This window comes from Macaca nemestrina, chromosome 12 (genome assembly GCF_043159975.1).
Source record: "Macaca nemestrina isolate mMacNem1 chromosome 12, mMacNem.hap1, whole genome shotgun sequence".
Taxonomy (NCBI): Eukaryota; Metazoa; Chordata; class Mammalia; order Primates; family Cercopithecidae; genus Macaca; species Macaca nemestrina.
Genome location: NC_092136.1, coordinates 129,689,345 through 129,707,693, shown reverse-complemented (window position 1 = coordinate 129,707,693; position 18,349 = coordinate 129,689,345). Strand labels below are relative to the sequence as shown.

Genomic DNA, 18,349 nt, shown 5'->3' with positions numbered 1-18,349 from the left:
GGCTGGAGTGCAATGGCCAGATCTCGGCTCACTGCAAGCTCCGCCTCCCGGGTTCACGCCATTCTCCTGCCTCAGCCTCCCGAGTAGCTGGGACTACAGGCACCCGCCACCTCGCCCGGCTAGTTTTTTTTTGTATTTTTTATTAGAGACGGGGTTTCACCGTGTTAGCCAGGATGGTCTCGATCTCCTGACCTCGTGATCCGCCCGTCTCGGCCTCCCAAAGTGCTGGGATTACAGGCTTGAGCCACCGCGCCCGGCCGATGCAGTTTCTTTATGGTGTCATTGGTCTTTGTATTTTGGTGTGTTTTTGCAGTGGCTGGTACTAGTTTTTTCTTTCCATATTTAGTGCTTCCTTCAGGAGCTCTTGTAAGGCAAGCCTGGTGGTTACAAAATCCCTCAGCATTTGCTTGTCTGTAAAGGATTTTATTTCTCCTTCACTTATGAAACTTTGTCTGGATATGAAATTCTGGGTGGAAAATTCTTTAAGAATTTGAATATTGGCCCCCACTCTCTGCAGAGCGATCCACTGTTAGTCTGATGGCTTCCCTTTGTAGGTAACCTGACCTTTCTCTCTGACTGCCCTTAACATTTTTCCTTCATTTCAACCTTGGAGAATCTGACGATTATGTCTCCTGGGATTGCTCTTCTTGAGGAGTATCTTAGTGGTGTTCTCTGTATTTCCTGAATTTGAATGTTGGCCTGTCTTGCTAGATTGGGGAAGTTGTCCTGGATAATATCCTGAATTTGTTTCCAATTTAGTTCATTTCTCCCTGTCACTTTCAGGGACCCTAATCAATCATAGGTTTGGTCTTTTCACGTAGTCCCATATTGCTTGGAGGTTTTGTTTGTTCCTCTTCAATCTTTTTTTCTCTAATCCTGTCTTCATGCCTCATTTCAGTAAGTCTGTCTTCATTCTCTGATACTTTTTTTCCGCTTGATCCATTCAGCTGTTGATAATTGTGTATGCTTCGTGAAGTGCTCATGCTGTGTTTTTCAGCTCTATCAGGTCATTTATGTTCTTCTGTAAACTGGTTATTCTAGTTAGCAATTCCTATAACCTTTTGTCAAGGTTCTTAGCTTCCTTGCATTGGGTTAGATAGAACATGCTCCGTTAGCGCAGAGGAGTTTGTTATTACCCACCTTCTGAAACCTACTTCTGTCGATTTATAAGATTCATTCTCTGTCCAGTTTTGTGCCCTTGCTGGAGAGGAGTTGCAATCATTGGAGAAGAGGCATTCTGGTTTTTGGAATTTTCAGCATTTTTGCGCTGGTTTTTCCTCATCTTGGTGGATTTATCTACCTTTGATCTTTGAGGCTGATGACCTTGGGATGGGTTTGGATGGGGTTTCTGTGTGGAGGTTTTATTTGTTGATGTTGATGTCATTGCTTTCTGTTTGTTAGTTTTTCTTCTAACAGGCCCCTCTTTTGAAGGTCTGCTGCAGTTTCCTGGAGGTCCACACCAGACCCTATTTGCCTGGGTATCACCAGCAGAGGCTGCAGAACAGCAAAGATTGCTGCCTGCTCCTTCCTCTGGAAGCTTCATCCCAGAGGGGCACCAGCCTGATGCCAGCTGGAGCTCTCCTGTATGAAGTGACTGTCACCCCTGTTGGGAGGTCTCTCCCAGTCAGGAGGCACGGGGGTCAGGGACCCACTTGAGGAGGCAGTCGGACCGTTAGCAGAGGTTGAGTGCTGTGCTGGTAGAACCCCTCCTTGTCAGTATCCACTGCTCTCTTCAGAACCTGCAGGCAGGGACGTTTAAGTCCACTGAAGCTGCGCCCACAACCGCCCCTTCCCCCAGGTGCTCTGTCCCAGTGAGATGGGATTTTTATCTGTAAGCCCCTGACTGGGGCTGCTGTCTTTCTTTCAGAGATGCCCTGCCCAGTGAAGAGGAATCTAAAGAGGCAGTCTGGCCACAGCCACTGTGCCGCACCGTGTTGAGTTCTGCCCAGTCGGAACTTCCAGGCCTTTTTAGCAGTGTCAGGAGAAGACCACCTACTCAAGCCTCAGTAATGGCGGCTGCCCCTCCCCGACCAAGCTTGATCGTCCCAGGTCAACTTCAGACTGCTGTGCTGGCAGTGAGAATATCAAGCCAGTGGTTCTTAGCTTGCTGGGCTCTGTGGGAGTGGGACCTGCTGAGTAAGACCACTTGGCTCCCTGGCTTCAGCCCCCTTTGCAGGGGAGTGAATGGTTCTGTCTCGCTGGGGTTCCAGGCACCACTGGCATACAAAAAAAGAAGAGCTAGCTTGGTGTCTGCCCAAACTAACCACCTGGTTTTGTGCTTGAAACCCAGGGCCCTGGTGATGTAGCACACGAGGGAATCTCCTGGTCTGCGAATTGCAAAAACTTCCTGGGTGAGGCGATGCCCCACCCTGCTTCTGCTCGCCCTCTGTGGGCTGCACCCACTGCCTAACTAGTCCCAGTGAGATGAACAGGGTGCCTCATTGGAAATGCAGACACCCGCCTTCTGTGTCAGTCTCACTGAGAGCTGCAGACTGGAGCTGTTCCTATTCAGTCATCTTGCCAGCAGCCAAAACGTAGTGTCTTTTTGGGAGAAATAATTTCATCCACAGCAACCACTGAAGTTCATATTCCTGAATTGGGGTCAAAATAGTTTTGCAGAATTTACATGAACACACATCCAACAAAAGATTTAATTTGAAGAAATCATAGCTATTTGTTGATACAGCCAAGTTTTTAGTAAACTACCAGAGTAAGTAATTGAAAACACCTTGGTACCTTCTGAATAACAAACTGCCTACTGAATAATTATAATTTTAATCATTTAAGGAAGTAGAAACCCAAATATTTATCTAAACATCTAAGATATTTAGTTAGGCATGTGAAATAGTCATTCTTTACCACTCCCAAGTATATATAATCAGTTCAGGTTTTGCCTTTATGATAGTTTTGTTTTTGTTTGAGACTGATTCTTGCTCTGTCACCCAGGCTGGAATGCAGTAGCATGATCACAGCTCACTATAACCTCTGCCTCCCAGGTTCAAGCAATTCTCCTGCCTCAGCCTCCCAAGTAGCTGGGACTACAGGCACACGCCACCACACCTGGCTAATATTTGTATTTTTAGTAGAGACGGAGTTTCACCATGTGGGCCAAGTTGGTCTCAAACTCCTTACCTCAAGTGAGCCACTCACCTCAGCCTCCCAAAGTGCTGGAATTACAGGCCTGAGCCACTGTGCCCAGCCCTTTATGATGTTATTAACAAGAGTTAATGAGTAGAACAAACCTTTCAGTTATGTAAGTAGAATCTGTTACCTATATATTATTATAAAAGGATTCTATAAAGCGGACATGGGAACCACTCTGATATGAATATCATATAATCAGATAATCCCAGTGTGGTTTGTTTCTTGTGTTTTTTTGTTTTTGTTTTTTGTGGTTTTTTGAGCCAGGATCTTGCCCTGTTGCTCAGGCTGGAGTGCTGTGGTGTGATTTTAGCTCACTGCAGCCTCTGCCTCCTGAGTTCAAGTGATTCTCCTGCCTCAGCCTCCCGAATAGCTGGGATTACAGGTACCTGCCAACACACCTGGCTAATTTTTGTGTTTTTAGTAGAGACGGAGTTTCACCATGTGGGCCAGGCTGGTCTCAAACTCCTGACCTCAAGTGATCTGCCTGCCTCAGCCTCCCAAAGTGCTGAGATTACAGGCGTGAGCCACCATGCCCGACTCCAATGTGATTCTTTTTCCTTGCCATCATGGCACATGTACTAATCACTCTCAACAAACTTATCTTAACTCCAAACTTGCATACTAAAACAAAACCGTACAGAAAAAAAAGTAAATTCCTTGGGGGATTGAAGGCAGTCAGTAAATTTGAGAGGGAGAAAAGCAAGATGCGCATGGTACTTTTTCCACTGTAAGTTCCATAAGAGGACTTAATTTTACTTACTAATTTGTTAAAGAACATCTCTGAGAGGTGTCTTGTCTTTCTAGTAATGGGGAGAATATAATGTTTAGTATATTATTTTCAAATTTTCAAAATAATAATTTGATTATCTGTGAAATTAGTTCAGATAGGATTTTACCTGCTGTTTTAGGTTCCCTTTGTTGCCCCTTGCCCATGGAAAGGGTGTAAAATTCAGTATCCTTAACTTGCAGCAAATAAAAGCAATAAATACAACACATTTAAAGGAGAAAAAAGACTGCTGGTTTTAGGTTGTGCCTTGGTACTTAAAAACATGACTCCCTAGTCCTTCCTAACCCCATCCCCACTCCTAGGCAAACCACTGTTAATATTAATAATTGCGTATTCTGGATATTTTATATCAGTGGTATTATGATATAATATAATTATGAAATACTTGGGGTTTTTTTGTTTTTTATTTTCCCTCACTGGCTTCTGTCATTACCATAACGTTTTCACAGTTCCTCTGTGTTATACCTTGTAAAGTTTTGAAATGGTTTTGCCAGTCAAAGATCTGAACTTGGCCTCCAGGGCCAGTTCAGATGAACTAATCCAACCTATGTTCATCCCCTCGTTATAGTTTATTTCTCTTGTAGACTCTAAACACAGTAGGCAGGCAGGCAGATGATCTTCAGAGCAGGTGTTAGTCTAGAAAACAATTTCACCAAAGAGCAACACAATCTGAATAACCAAAATATTTTCGAAAAACTGTTTCTAGGAAAACAAAGCAAACCTGACAGTGAAGGGCTTCATTGAACTATTTGAGCTTAATTCAGCATGAACTTACATCCCAGCAAGGGCAGGTGGCACCTCAAAAGGGATTTTATATCTGCCTTCTCATCAAGGATCCCAGGATGAAGCAACAAGGGCTTTTAGTTGAATCTCAGTGGATCTTCATTTCTGCCAGGGCCCTATAGCCGAAGACCACCTGTGATTGAACAAGTTGAGTTTGTTGCTCATTTGCAGCAAGGGTGATTATCCACCATGGGTTTTTTAGGGCTGGTTCTCAGTAAGAAGGTGTTAAAAAGGCCTTAGCACAGGATTTGGCCTTGTATTGGGTGATTTCAGGGATGCCTACTCTCTGTCAGGGAGGGTTCAAGGAAGTGAGGTTTGCTCAGGACTGGTGATGTCAGAAAGGAGAGAGATTTCTATTACTGAATATCTTTATAAATATTACCTAGGAATGCAGACTAAAGTGAATCTATAGCAGTAGTGACTGTTTAGCTGGAGATAGATGGGGATGACTGGCATGTTTGTGATTGCACAAATAAAAGTATTTTTTAGTCTCACTGTAATAGGGATCACAGTGACTTGATCTTCTGTTGTTTCCTGAGACTGTTTATGTTCCCCAGGAGAATACTATGGCTGTAAGGACCAGGCCCCACCCCTAAGTGAGTGCCAAGCCTGTTTCTGAATGTTAGAAGATGCTTCTCTTTTTCAAGTATGAAGTGAGATCTTACATTGAAAACCTTTTAGAACAATGCCTGGCACATGGTAAATACTCAATAGGAGATGACCACTGTAATTACTTTTCCAAAGGTATCTTTGTAAGTGTCTTGAATACCTAAACAGTGGCAGCAGCAACTTGAGTTTGATGCAACAGAAGCTGTCATACAGCACTTGTAATTGGGGAGAGAGTGGACTCAGTCTTGATAAGATAGCCCTTAACTGTACAAAGCTGATTGTCTCTATGAATCAGTTTTACTGTTTCACAAGGTGAAAACCATCTGACCAGAATCCTTAGCCTCTCACTACCACTGAGAACAGACTCTCTATAGGGTAGAAAGGAAACTTCATTTTAAGAATTTAAGAAACATCACTGTCACCTCAGGAAAGTAATATTGTGCACATATATGTGTATATGTATATATGTGTGTGTGTATATATACGTGTGTGTGTATATTCTGCTGTTAAATCAGTTTAACTGAAATTCCAATTCATATGATTACTTGCGTTGTTTGCAAAAACCATCATTTCAAGAAAAAGAGTTACACAAAATTTATTTTTTGCTGATAGTTGCGTAAGTGATATAACACTATGTGTTTACCTCCACAGTATACATAGAATTCTAAGAGTCTGTTTTAACTCATTTAGCTTGGAATGGCTTTCATTTTTAGCTGTTGGTGCATTCAGTAGCCATGAGTGAGGGAAAGTAGTTTTGCTTTGCTTTGCGTGCTCACTATCCATTGAATTAGGGGATCTAGACATTTTAGAATGTAGAGATGGATTTGTTTTAAGAAGGACCATGTACTTAGATGTATCTTGTACTGCATTTTAGTTCTTTTAGACCAGCTTTTTAAACAAACCTTTGAAGGTACTAGAATCAGTCCCAGACAGTGTGGTTTTTATTCTCACCTCACCAAGAGTCCACTCCCTCCTAGAAAGAGTATGGCCTGCCTGATAGTGAGAAGCCAATGTCAGTTAGATCAATCTTTTTCGCCTAACCTTATCATAACTCCAGGCATTTTTTTTGCCAAGGCTTTGCCTATAAGCTTTAATATTGTCTGTGCTCTGAATAAGTTCAGAATACTGTAAAATAGATCTTTATGTCCATGGGACCAAGTCTAATTACTGGCGTTTTTCCAGTTTTTTATCCCAGGACAGATTGAAATGTTAATGTTTATTTCTTTTTTCTTTAAGGGAAAAACTGAGAATGGGAAGATACTGACAAGTAAACAGTTCTTTCTTAAAATGCAGCATTATCTGGTTCTCTGTCCTACATGTGGATTAAAAACGAGTCAGAAGAACCCGGGAATAAGTTGCATAAGTAGACATAGGGGAAAAGCGGAAATGCCGTTTGGTAGTAAGGGAAAGAAAAGACACACACAGAAATGCTACACACACACCAGAAGGGATGGAATGGGGAGACCAGAAAGAATGGGGGTGCAATTGCGGATGAATGTAAACACACATAGTCCTGCGTATTTTCAAAAGCCTTAGAGTATATGCACGTATTAGAACACAGTATAATAATGAGCGTTAGGATTGTGGTGAGTCATCAAGAAACAAAAAATAATTCATATTTGGTAGCCTTCATTTAGGAAGTCAAGGCAAAACGTAACCCTGTCACAAATTTTCCAGTACAAGTGATTAAATAAAGTAAGTTTGGATGCCTTAAAATTTAGTTTTTTAAAAAATTGTATACTTAAGTGGATAATTTATCTGTTTCCTAATGACAGCAATTCAAGTGTTCCAAAGAGGGAAACTTAAGTATTAGATTCCAAATTTTCATCAGAAGGAAATTTCATCCCATATGTTCATTAGCAGATGATATTTATTAAATGTTCACATGTATATGGTGGTGTACAAACTGTTACAGTTAGTACATTTTCATTTTCATTAAAATATTATAACCAAAAGCTTGTTTGGTGTTAAAAGACCGAAATTCTCAGAGGCTCAGATTTGTTCATTTGGTGCAACACAGCTAATTTGTGTTCAGTAAAGAAATTGGCAGAGTTCATTACCTAATGAGAATAAGCTAGGTGGTTTGAGTCTGCTGTCCCACCACAAACAACAAATTTTAAGTTTTTAAAAATTCACCTTTAAACTGTTTGAAAAGCTGAAAAGATGGCTAAGGAACTGCAAGGTTAAATTAGGAGAGAAAGCCTGGCCCAAGGAGGCAAGTAGATCATCAGAGCACTAAAATCAGTTTTGCCTTTAAGATATTTGCCAAAACACAAATGGGCTTTGGTTGATCAACTCAAAGAGCAGGAGAAATGAAACAAAGCTCAGAGCGTGTAAAGTTGTAAAGTCTTGAAAAGTTGCCCCACACATTAAGCAGGGAGTAGGTTTACATTAGAACTAAACCTGCTCCCTGCTTAATGTGTGTATTGTAGCACATACCTGATTAGTAATAATTTAAAAATCCAGTAATACCAAGTGTTGGTAAGGATATGGAGCAACACAACTCTGATATACTGCTAGCAGTGATGCAAATTTAGTACCATCATTTTGGAAAAGAATTTAGTGTTTTCTAATGAGGTTGAAGATAAATGTATTCAGTGACCTGGCAGCTCCATTCCTGCATATACACCACTTCCATTCCTGAGTATATACCATGGAGAAAGCATGCTCGTTTGCATTGTCCTTTGGGATAGCACTATCAGAACTAAACCTGCTCCCTGTCCTCCAAACTCCAGGGGACTGTAGAAAAACCTGCCTGGGCAGTGAGCAGACTAGAAAAGGAAAAAGGAAAACACATCCCTGAGAAGTTACTGCTGGCCCACTTACAGATTGGTACAACACAGACTTTGAGTGGGTAGGCCAAGGAATCTCAAACAGTGAATCTCATATAGATAATGCTGCCCAGGAACCTAGCAGAAGCAAACGTAAAACTTCTCTGGAAAAGGACATATGTATCCTTACCTCAGCAACTCACTTTCCTACAAATAATTTTCAAGGGCAATAACCAGTTGAAAAATTACCAGAGCACTCAAGAAAACAAGGCAGAGAGAGAACTAACAGGAAAAAAAAAATGTGTTTTTTAAATGCAGCAGAAATACATTAACATAGCCAATTGGCATAGTTTTCAAGCACAGATATAAAATAAATAAGCTTACTGTATTTAACAAAATAAACACAAACAATGATTGCAGAGAACAGTAAACTGTAAAAAGTGGCATAGCAGATTTAAGGAGTACCAAATGGGACTTTTAGAAAAGAAAAATGATAACCAAAATTAAAATCTCCGTGAACATTTTGGCAGCACATTGCACTCAACAGAAGAGAGAATTAGGAAATTAAAAGATAAACTAGAAGAAATTACTTCACTGCTACACAGAGAGAGACACAGTGGTGGAAACTGCAGTAGCAAAGTGGAGAAGGGTGTGGAAAACAACAAATGTAGGTTTGATGGAAGCTCTAAAGAGAGAGGAGAGAATGGCTGAGAATTTTCCAGATTTGGTGAAAGACATCAGTCCCAAACAGGAGTAGTGAAAAGAAACACAGACCTAGACACATTGTAGAGAAAATTCAGGGGGAAAAAAAAATTTTAAAGACATTACCTTCAAAAGAATATGACTTTTTAATACCACCAGAAGCCAGTGGGATGATATCCTCAGTATACTGAAAGAAAATAACTCCCAGTCTAGATTTCTTTTTTTTTTTTTTTTTGAGACGGAATCTAGCTCTGTCACTCAGGCTAGAGTGCAGTGGCACAATCTCGGCTCACTGCCAGCTCCGCCTCCCGGGTTCACACCATTCTCCTGCCTCAGCCTCCCAAGTAGCTGGGACCACAGGCGCCTGCCACCACGCCCGGCTAATTTTTTTGTATTTTTAGTAGAGACGGGGTTTCACCATGTTAGCCAGGATGGTCTCCATCTCCTGACTTCGTGATCCGCCCACCTTGGCCTCCCAAAAGTGCTGGGATTACAGGCGTGAGCTGCCGCGCCCAGCTCCCAGTCTAGATTTCTACACAGAGTAAAAATACATTTCAAGAATGAATTATATTTGAAAAATATATAAATGAAATATAATTATCTTTGAAAATATATAAATGAAATATATCTTCAAACAAAAAGAATTGATCAGCAAGTCATTGCCAAAAAAGTTCTAAAGAATAGACTTTTGGCAGAAGTAAAGTGAGCATGGATGGGAGGATTCATTTGCAAGAATGAACAGCAAAGGAAGAGGTAAATATGAGAACATGTATATATGATAATGTCTATGGGGCTTAAATCAGAACAAAGAAGTAAAATATCAGACAATTTGTAAATGGCAGGACAGAAGTGGTGGAAAATGGAGTTAAAGCTTCTAGGATCTTTGTATTATCCAGAAGGAAGTAAAGTAAACTTTAGACTTTGAAAAACGAAGTATATCTCTAATTTCTAAGGCAACCAGTAAAAAGAAATAGGAAAATATGTGTAACTTCTAAACGAATAGAAGGGGAGAAATGGAAGATTTGTTTCCACTTATATTCAACAAGCTGATTCTCAAATATATATAGGAATGCAGAAGGCAAAAAAATAGCCAGAATGTTCAGAAAGCAAATGAACAAGGTCGGAGGACTTTCTCTACTTGATAGCAAGATCTATTATAAAGCTACGGTAACTAAAGATTGGCATTAATACAAGGGACAGATAAGCAGATGGAACTAGTATAAAACCCAAAAACAGACCTATATATTTATGTATACATGACATACGACAGAGGTGGCACTGCAGAGCAGAGGGCAGACCTTTCGTGACATGTTCAGTCACAAAGTCAACTCCAGATGGGTTAAAGAAAAAGCATAAGGCAAAACATGAATTTTTTTCATAAGATAATTTCACATAGGGAAATGTTTTTTTAAAAACAAGACCAAAGGCTGGGCACCATGGCTCACACCTGTAATCCCAGCACTTTGGAAGGCTGAACTGGGTGGATCACGAGGTCAGGAGATGGAGACCATCCTGGCTAACACGGTGAAACCCCATCTCTACTAAAAATACAAAAAATTAGCTGGGCGAGGTGGCGGGCGCCTGTAGTCCCAGCTACTCGGGAGGCTGAGGCAGGAGAATGGCGTGAACCTGGGAGGCAGAGCTTGCAGTGAGCCAACGTCGCGCCACTGCACTCCAGCCTGGGCAACAGAGTGAGACTCCGTCTCAAAAGAACCAAAAAGCCATAACAATGAGAAAAAAATTAAAATGTTAAACTTTTGGTCATCAGAAGCAGCCTTTAGAAAGGGTAAGAAAAAAAAAAAAAGCCATGGGACGGGGAAAGATTTGTAGTATGTATCACTGACCAAGGGCTTATATACAAATTGTGAAAAGAACTCTTTTTAAAAAGGCAGACAACTCCGGCATTTCACAAAAGAGGGAGGAAGGGAGATTCAATAAATATGTGAAACTAGATTCACCTCGGTAGTAATAAGGGAAATGGAAATGCAGTTCAAGCCACAATGAAATATTGTAACACACCAGATTGGTAAAAACCAGTGGTAATAACTTAAAAATCCAGCAATATTAAGTGTTGGTAAGGATGTAGAACAACATAACTTTGATATACTAGCAGTGATGTGAATTTAGTACAGTTACTCTGGAAAGAGTTTAGTATTTTCTTTTTTCTTTTCTTTTTTTTTTTTGAGACAGAGTCTCGCTCTGTCGCCCAGGCTAGAGTGCAGTGGTGCTATCTCAGCTCACTGCAAGCTCCGCCTCCCAGGTTCACACCATTCTCCTGCCTCAGCCTCCCCAGCAACTGGGACTACAGGCACCCGCCACCACGCCCAGCTAATTTTTTTGTATTTTTAGTAGAGACGGGGTTTCACCAGGTTAGCCAGGATGGTCTCAATCTCCTGACCTTGTGATCCGCCTGCCTCGGCCTCCCAAAGTGCTGGGATTACAGGCGTGAGCCACCGCGCCCGCCCTGAGTTTAGTATTTTCTAATAAGGTTGAAGATAAATGTATTCAGTGACCTGGCAATTCCATTCCTACATATATACCACTTCCTTTCCTAAGTCTGTACCGTGGAGAAAAGCATGCTTATGTGCATTAAGGATATTCATAGCAGCATTGTTCTTAATAGCCAAAAATCTGTCCATGAAGAGTAAAATGGAAAATGGTGAATATTATAAACAATGAAAATAAACTTTGGTTACATGTAACAACAATGAGTCCACAATGTTGGAGGAAAGAAGCAAGACAAAAGAATATATATGGTATGACCCAGTTTATATAAAACAGACAACACTAAAAAGTATTGGTTATGGCAAGCCTCGGCAAACTTTCCTTTAAAGGCAAGATGATAACTATTTTAGACTTAACTGCCACATAGTCTCTGTCACAACCAAAAGCTACTAAACTCTGCCACTGTAGGGCAGAAGCAGCCCTAGTCCAACCAAAGCTGTGTTCAGCAAGAATGAACACCTACTTTATGGATACTTGTATTCAAGATAAAATTACTTTTAAAAGTGAGGGAACGGGAGGAGGAAAATGGTAGCCATAAGAAGCTTTTGGAGAAGGGAGGGATTTATGATCAGGGAAGGATGAATGTGGACTTCCAGGATGCTGGCAGTGCTTGCGTGTGGCTTGCGTGTGGAGGTTGCCCGGGTGTTCACTGTATCTTAAATTCTGTAAAAGTTGCACCACAAGTTGTATGTCTTAAGTTTTAAAAAATAAAAATTTCAGTGTTTCCTTAAATGGTTAATTATTCAGTTTTATGTGGATTTTTGTTTGCTTTTGAATTGCCCTGCTTACTTGCTGAAATGTGTCAAAGAAGTATTTCTAAAAGAACTTAAATAATATAAGACTATTATCTTCCATGTGATTTTTTAAAATCACAAACATTTAAAAACATAGAACACTACTTTGGATTAATAATTCAGGATATGACCACTAGATAATATATGTCAGAGGCTTAGATATAATATAGCTTTCAGTGACAGTCTTGGCTTGTTCACACCGAAGGATTACAGCTGTCGTCTTTCTCTTATTCCCAGGCTCAGTAGATGAAGGCGTTTCGGAGGGGTTGCCTACACTTCAAAGCTCGTCTAGCACTGCCGCTCCTCCAGATGATGACGACCGGTCAGTACTGACAGCATTTCGTTACCTCGTAGGGGTTATGTTTACAACTCCAAATTCAAACATTTCATCTCAGAGTTGTAGAAGTGTATTACAACTTCACTTCAGTATACTTTTCAGAGTAATGAAGTAGCATCATCACATTATAAATTAGAGCACCTGTACAAGGCTTTTTTTTTTTTCCCAACGTTTCCAAAACTACCTAGTCCCGTTGCTTTAAATCATATCTGTATCAAGTGTTCGCAAACTATGAACTGCAGGCCAATTCCAGCCCACCACCTTTATTTGTAAATCAAGTATTATTGGAACACAACCACGCTCATTTGTTGACATGTTGTTTGTGGATGGCGGAGTTGAGTGGTTGAAACAGACTGTATGGTGTGCAAAGTCAGAATGTGTGCTGTATGGACTGCTGCGAAAAACGTCTGCCAAAGTCTGATCTGTATACCCATAACTCCCTCCCTGCTTGATATTTCCACATAAACGTACAAAGGGCATTTCACATTTAATAAGGCCAAGACAGAACTCTTGATTTCTGACTCCGTGTCTGAATCCTGCTTCTCCAGCCTTTCTCCCATTTCAGTGAGCATCATCATTATCCCCTAATTTCTCAAGCAAAATCTCTGAGGATTATTCTTAATCTTTTTTCCTTACCACTCTTCATCTCCCTCCTTGCTTAGTTAATCCTTAAATGAGTCCTGTTAACTCTGCCTATAAAACATATCCTTGTCTACTTTTCCAATCTGTACGGTAGCCACCCTACTCTTAAGTCACCCACCATCTTTTGCCTTGACTACTGCAATAGCCTTCCAACTAGCCTCTGGTTGCATTCTTCCCCAGTTCGAATCCATTTTCCACGTAGCAGCCAAAATCATCTTTTCTTTTTTAATTAGTCAGATTATATCACTGTTTTAAGCTATAGATTCTTAACATTCTTTATTCATACCTAAAATCTATAGGCCTTGCTATGCCTTCTAAAGCCCTACATGATATGACTTCTGCCTAACTCCTTTCAGACTAGTCTCCCTCTTACACTACATTCTAGCCTCATAGACCTTTCACAGTTCCTGGAGTACTCCATATTTGTTCTTGCCTTTGGGCCATTCTGTCACTTTAGGACCTTTGCCTGAAAAGCTTGCTCTCTCAGTTTTCGCAGTGTTGGCTCCAGATTCTTGACCTTCAGATCACTGTCTTGGTATCAGTTCTCAAGGAGGCTTTTCCTGACCACCAGTCTCAAGCAGCACCCAATCACTATTAGATCCTTCTAATTTAATTCTCTGCTCTGATAATTTCCTTGATTATTTATTATCTGTGTCTCACCCACTGAATGTAGACTCCACTGAATGATTGCATTCTTCCTCAGAGAAGGTCCAGGACAATCTTAAAAACTGTATTTGTTGAAAACTTGAAAGATTCAAGGGACTCAAATTAGGTTTATTTTTCTCGAATAGCTAAACCTGGTAGGGGAGGTTATCAACCGGAATCATTTGTGGATTAATGAAAGCATAAACAAACAGCAGTGTGCCTAGACTCCTTAATTTCAAGTATTAATCAGGTTGTTTGTTCTGTGTTAGATACTGTTCTGCATGGTAGTAATATAGAGATAAGATATGCAGCCCCTTGCCTCAAGGAGCTCAGTCAGTTTTGGAGGAAGTATAAGGATTGAAGATAGACAAACAGATTACCATAAGTGATCTGCAGAGCTCTGTTGCCCTGCATAGGAGAATGCCTACCGCAATCACTGAAAAATCAAAGATGGCTTCCCTGAGGAGCATGTGGCTTCCTAGCTACATTTCGTAAAATGAGTAGGCATTTGGTATAGGATATGTTTGGGGAGTATGACAACAAATGAGGCTAGAAAGGTACAGAGAGCTCAGATCATGAGGAATCGTGTATGCCTTGCAAAGGGGTTTGATTTTATTCTGAAGATAACAGCCATTGCAGAATTTTAGACAGGGGACTGATTTGATCAGATCGCTATGATACAGTGAGAGGGATGGATTAGAGGAGTGTGGAGCTAAATGGAGAGAGTTATTAACTCAGGCTTGTATTAATGAAGGCCTAAATTTAAGAAGTGGTTAGAAGGAAAGAATTGGCGAGATTAAGGACATCAAAGGTAAAATAGTTGATGATATGTTCTGTGGTTGTATGTCATTCTGGGCTGGGTGCGGTGGCTCATGCCCGTGATCCCAGCACTTTGGGAGGCCAAGGCAGGCAGATCATCTGAGGTCAGGAGTTCGAGACCAGCCTGGTCAATATGGTGAGACCCCATCTCTACTAAAATACAAAAATTAGTCGGGCGTGGTGGCAGGCGCCTGTCATCCCAGCTACTTGGGAAACTGAGGCTGGAGAATCACTTGAACCCGGGAGGCGGAGGTTTCAGTGAGCCGAGATCACGCCACTGTACTCCAATCCAGCCTGGGTGGCAGAGCGAGACTCCATCTCAAAAAAAAGACAAAAGGCATTCTGGACAGTAACATTGTTTTTCATATTGTTAGTGAAACTTGAAATCTAACAGTTAAACTGTTTGAAAAAGTCTTTAAGTGTTTTATCTTTTTTCATTTAAAATTGACCTGTAGCAGTGTTTATTCAGTTTAAAAATCAGAGCCTGGTTGCCTTCTTTGGTCTGTTTTTTTTAGATTGGAAAATGTTCAGTATCCCTACCAACTCTACATTGCTCCTTCTACCAGCAGTACAGAACGACCAAGTCCAAATGGTCCCGACAGACCTTTTCAGTGTCCAACCTGCGGGGTGCGTTTCACCCGTATTCAGAACCTAAAGCAGCACATGCTCATCCACTCAGGTAATGTCACCTTCCCTGTTGTTGCATAAGTGAACACTCTAAAAATAAACATTTTATTTTGGAATCCCAGTTAAAATAGAAAACAGGGGTTTCTGAGTTTAAAAAAAAACTCTGAGAAGTCAAATGAAAACAGATTAGCTAAGGTTTATTGCCAAAATGGTGCAGTGTCAGAAAGCTGTTTGCCATCAGTGTTAAGTATTCTGATTAAAAGAACATAAGGTGATATGGATTTAGTACTTTGTAAATAAAGAGACATATTAGGTGTGCACATAGAGGTGAGATAGATAAGCACAACCACAGATGGTAAAGCAAATAGGGTTAAAAGGGTCTGTATGGGTGTTCTTTGTGCTGTTCTTATAACGTCTCTGTAAGTTTGAAATTATTCCCAAATAAAAGTGTGTTTAAAAATGTAATATTTTCTTGCAATTTACTTTCAGTTCTACAGTCCTAAATCTCTGTGTGCCCTGATGAGTCAGCTTTGTAGTTTGTATTTTTTTAAAACATAAGAGATATTTTGGATAAATGTATAGAAGGGATTTGAAACTTTAGTTCAGTAATCACATGAAGGCAACAGGATTCTTGTGGGTAAAACACTGACCTCTGATGAGTAAGAGATCTCTGCTGCTGTTTCAGCTGCGAGAGTTACTAGCTCACTTTCCCCTTCTGTAGATAGGTCTTACAGTCCCTGTTCTAGCACCAGCTCTCTGTGACTTTGTTCAGTCAGCAGATTGTGTTTTGAAAGGTTTTAAAATTTTTTTCCCCAAAACACTGTGATAATGCATTTGAGGAGACTATTAGTACACTTTATAACTCATTTATTTCTATCAGTATTACCCAAAAAACCCCATTTTATCAAATGATGGTTCTGTCATGCTCATTACATTCAGAGATGTTAAAATTGTTCTTTCTTCTTCTCATTTCTCTGTGAGATAGGGAACAGAGAGTAGGTACTGATGATTTTCACATCTTTTCAATATAAGCCTTTCTAATGAAATGAAATAATACATGGTGTTACATGGGGATTTGGGTTCTGTCTACATACTGTAGTTAAATTGTGTTTTGAAGTTAGTAAAATAGATGATTTAGAAAAGTATTCAAAAATCAACTTCAGTAGACATTACCTAGTTTGCCTCCCCTACTGCCTTTTTCTTTTCCTTTTTAAGCACTTGTGACTTTTCACATATTCTTTTTTTTTTTTTTTTTTTTTTTTTTTTGAGACGGAGTCTGGCTCTGTCGCCCAGGCTGGAGTGCAGTGGCTGGATCTCAGCTCACTGCAAGCTCCGCCTCCCGGGTTCACGCCATTCTCCTGCCTCCGCCTCCCGAGTAGCTGGGACTACAGGCGCCCGCCACCTCGCCCAGCTAGTTTTTTTGTATTTTTTTTAGTAGAGACGAGATTTCACCGTGTTAGCCAGGATGGTCTGGATCTCCTGACCTCATGATCCGCCCGTCTCAGCCTCTCAAAGTGCTGGGATTACAGGCTTGAGCCACCGTGCCCGGCCATGACTTTTCACATATTCTGCACATGTTCTGAGATACTGAATTAGAGTATGTTTTTACTGGTAATTTTTGTCTTTTCAGATGATCTATTGCTACAGAAATATAGTTCAGAAATTTGTAGGGTTTATGACTTTTCAGTTTATTTTTGTTTTTAGATATTTTGTTTTGCTTTATTTATAGGAATTAAACCATTTCAGTGTGACCGCTGTGGGAAAAAGTTCACCAGGGCTTACTCGCTAAAGATGCATCGCCTAAAGCATGAAGGTAAACGCTGTTTCCGGTGCCAGATATGTAGTGCCACTTTCACTTCCTTCGGGGAATATAAACACCACATGAGGGTTTCCCGGCACATTATCCGCAAGCCTCGGATTTACGAGTGCAAAACATGTGGCGCCATGTTCACCAACTCTGGAAATTTAATCGTGCACCTGAGGAGTCTGAACCATGAAGCATCAGAGCTAGCAAACTACTTCCAGAGCAGGTGAGGTGCACAACAAAAACCCAACCAGGAAAACTGCTTTCTAAACTCTCTTTTCCTGCTTTTAGGGCAGCCTTCTGTGTTTTTACATTAGGTTGCCAGCTAGTCAGTCCCTGATCTGATAAAATTTTGCTGAGTCTTCTAAGCATATAAAATTATAAACATTTTATAGTTGGTATTAAAAATATCTTCCTGCACAAGTGGACTACTTGTCCTCTTGAGATATTTTTTAAATAATAGAAGGTTTAAGTAATTCCGTATGGACCTTAAATAGATCTTATCGGAAATTTTTTTTTTTTTTTTGAGGTGGGGTTTCACCCTGTCTCCCAGGCTGGAGTGCAGTGGCGCGATCTCAGCTCACTGCAAGCTCCGCCTCCCAGGTTCATGCCATTCTGCTGCCTCAGCCTCCCAAGTAGCTGGGACTACAGGCGCCCGCCACCATGCCTGGCTAATTTTTTGTATTTTTAGTGGAGACGGGGTTTCACCGTGTTAGCCGGGATAGTCTCGATCTCCTGACCTTGTGATTCGCCTGCCTTGACCTCCCAGAGTGCTGGGATTACAGGCGTGAGCCACTGCGCCTGGCCTTATTGGAAATTTTACCATGTCAGATGATACTTAGTGGTAGTGGATTACTTCAGACTCTGGATGTTAATAAAATTCTTGACCACTTCTCTCTATTTAAAAAAATTTTATATAAAGGAATATCCATTGGCCAGTAAGAAAAATTTTCAGTAGCAGCTATAATGGGTGTGATGGTTTAGATCATGAAGTCATTCCTATTTTCATTCAGTTTAGAGCTCTATTATTTTAATATTAATATATAATAGAATTACCTTTCTGATTTGTAGGGCATCCAAGGAAATCAGGTTCTAGTTCTAGCTCTGCCACTAACTGCTGTTGATTAAACGTGTCACTTTACAGATGAAAAAGCTTGAAACTTAGAGAAAGATAAAATGTAAGCTTTAAATGATGGTTTCTAAGGCCTCCTCTAGATATAAAACTGTTGTTTTAAATTGTTTATAAGAATTGTACTTCTGCAGGAATCCTTAGTTTCTAATTAAATGAAATTTTTACAAATTTTTTTTTTTCTTTTTTTTTTTTTGGAGACAGAGTCTTACTCTGTCACCCAGGCTGGAATGCAGTGGCACAATTTTGAC

General features: G+C 40.5%; 1 protein-coding gene across 23 annotated transcripts in view; it reads left to right on the top strand.

Annotated features, from left to right (window-relative positions):
* Nucleotides 1–18,349, top strand: part of LOC105476188 (zinc finger and BTB domain containing 44) — a 103,488-nt gene that overhangs the window by 48,091 nt on the left and 37,048 nt on the right. For 12 of the 23 annotated variants that reach the window (XM_071075831.1, XM_071075832.1, XM_071075837.1 and 9 more), the window contains 3 exons: nucleotides 12,333–12,417; nucleotides 15,054–15,217; nucleotides 16,895–16,978. In XM_071075831.1, the coding sequence (XP_070931932.1) occupies nucleotides 12,333–12,417; nucleotides 15,054–15,217; nucleotides 16,895–16,978 (333 nt within the window). Of the gene's footprint in view, nucleotides 1–12,332; nucleotides 12,418–15,053; nucleotides 15,218–16,894; nucleotides 17,196–18,040; nucleotides 18,148–18,349 lie in introns of all 23 variants that reach the window. The other 11 variants (XM_071075835.1, XM_071075834.1, XM_071075833.1 and 8 more) reach the window with 6 other exon arrangements.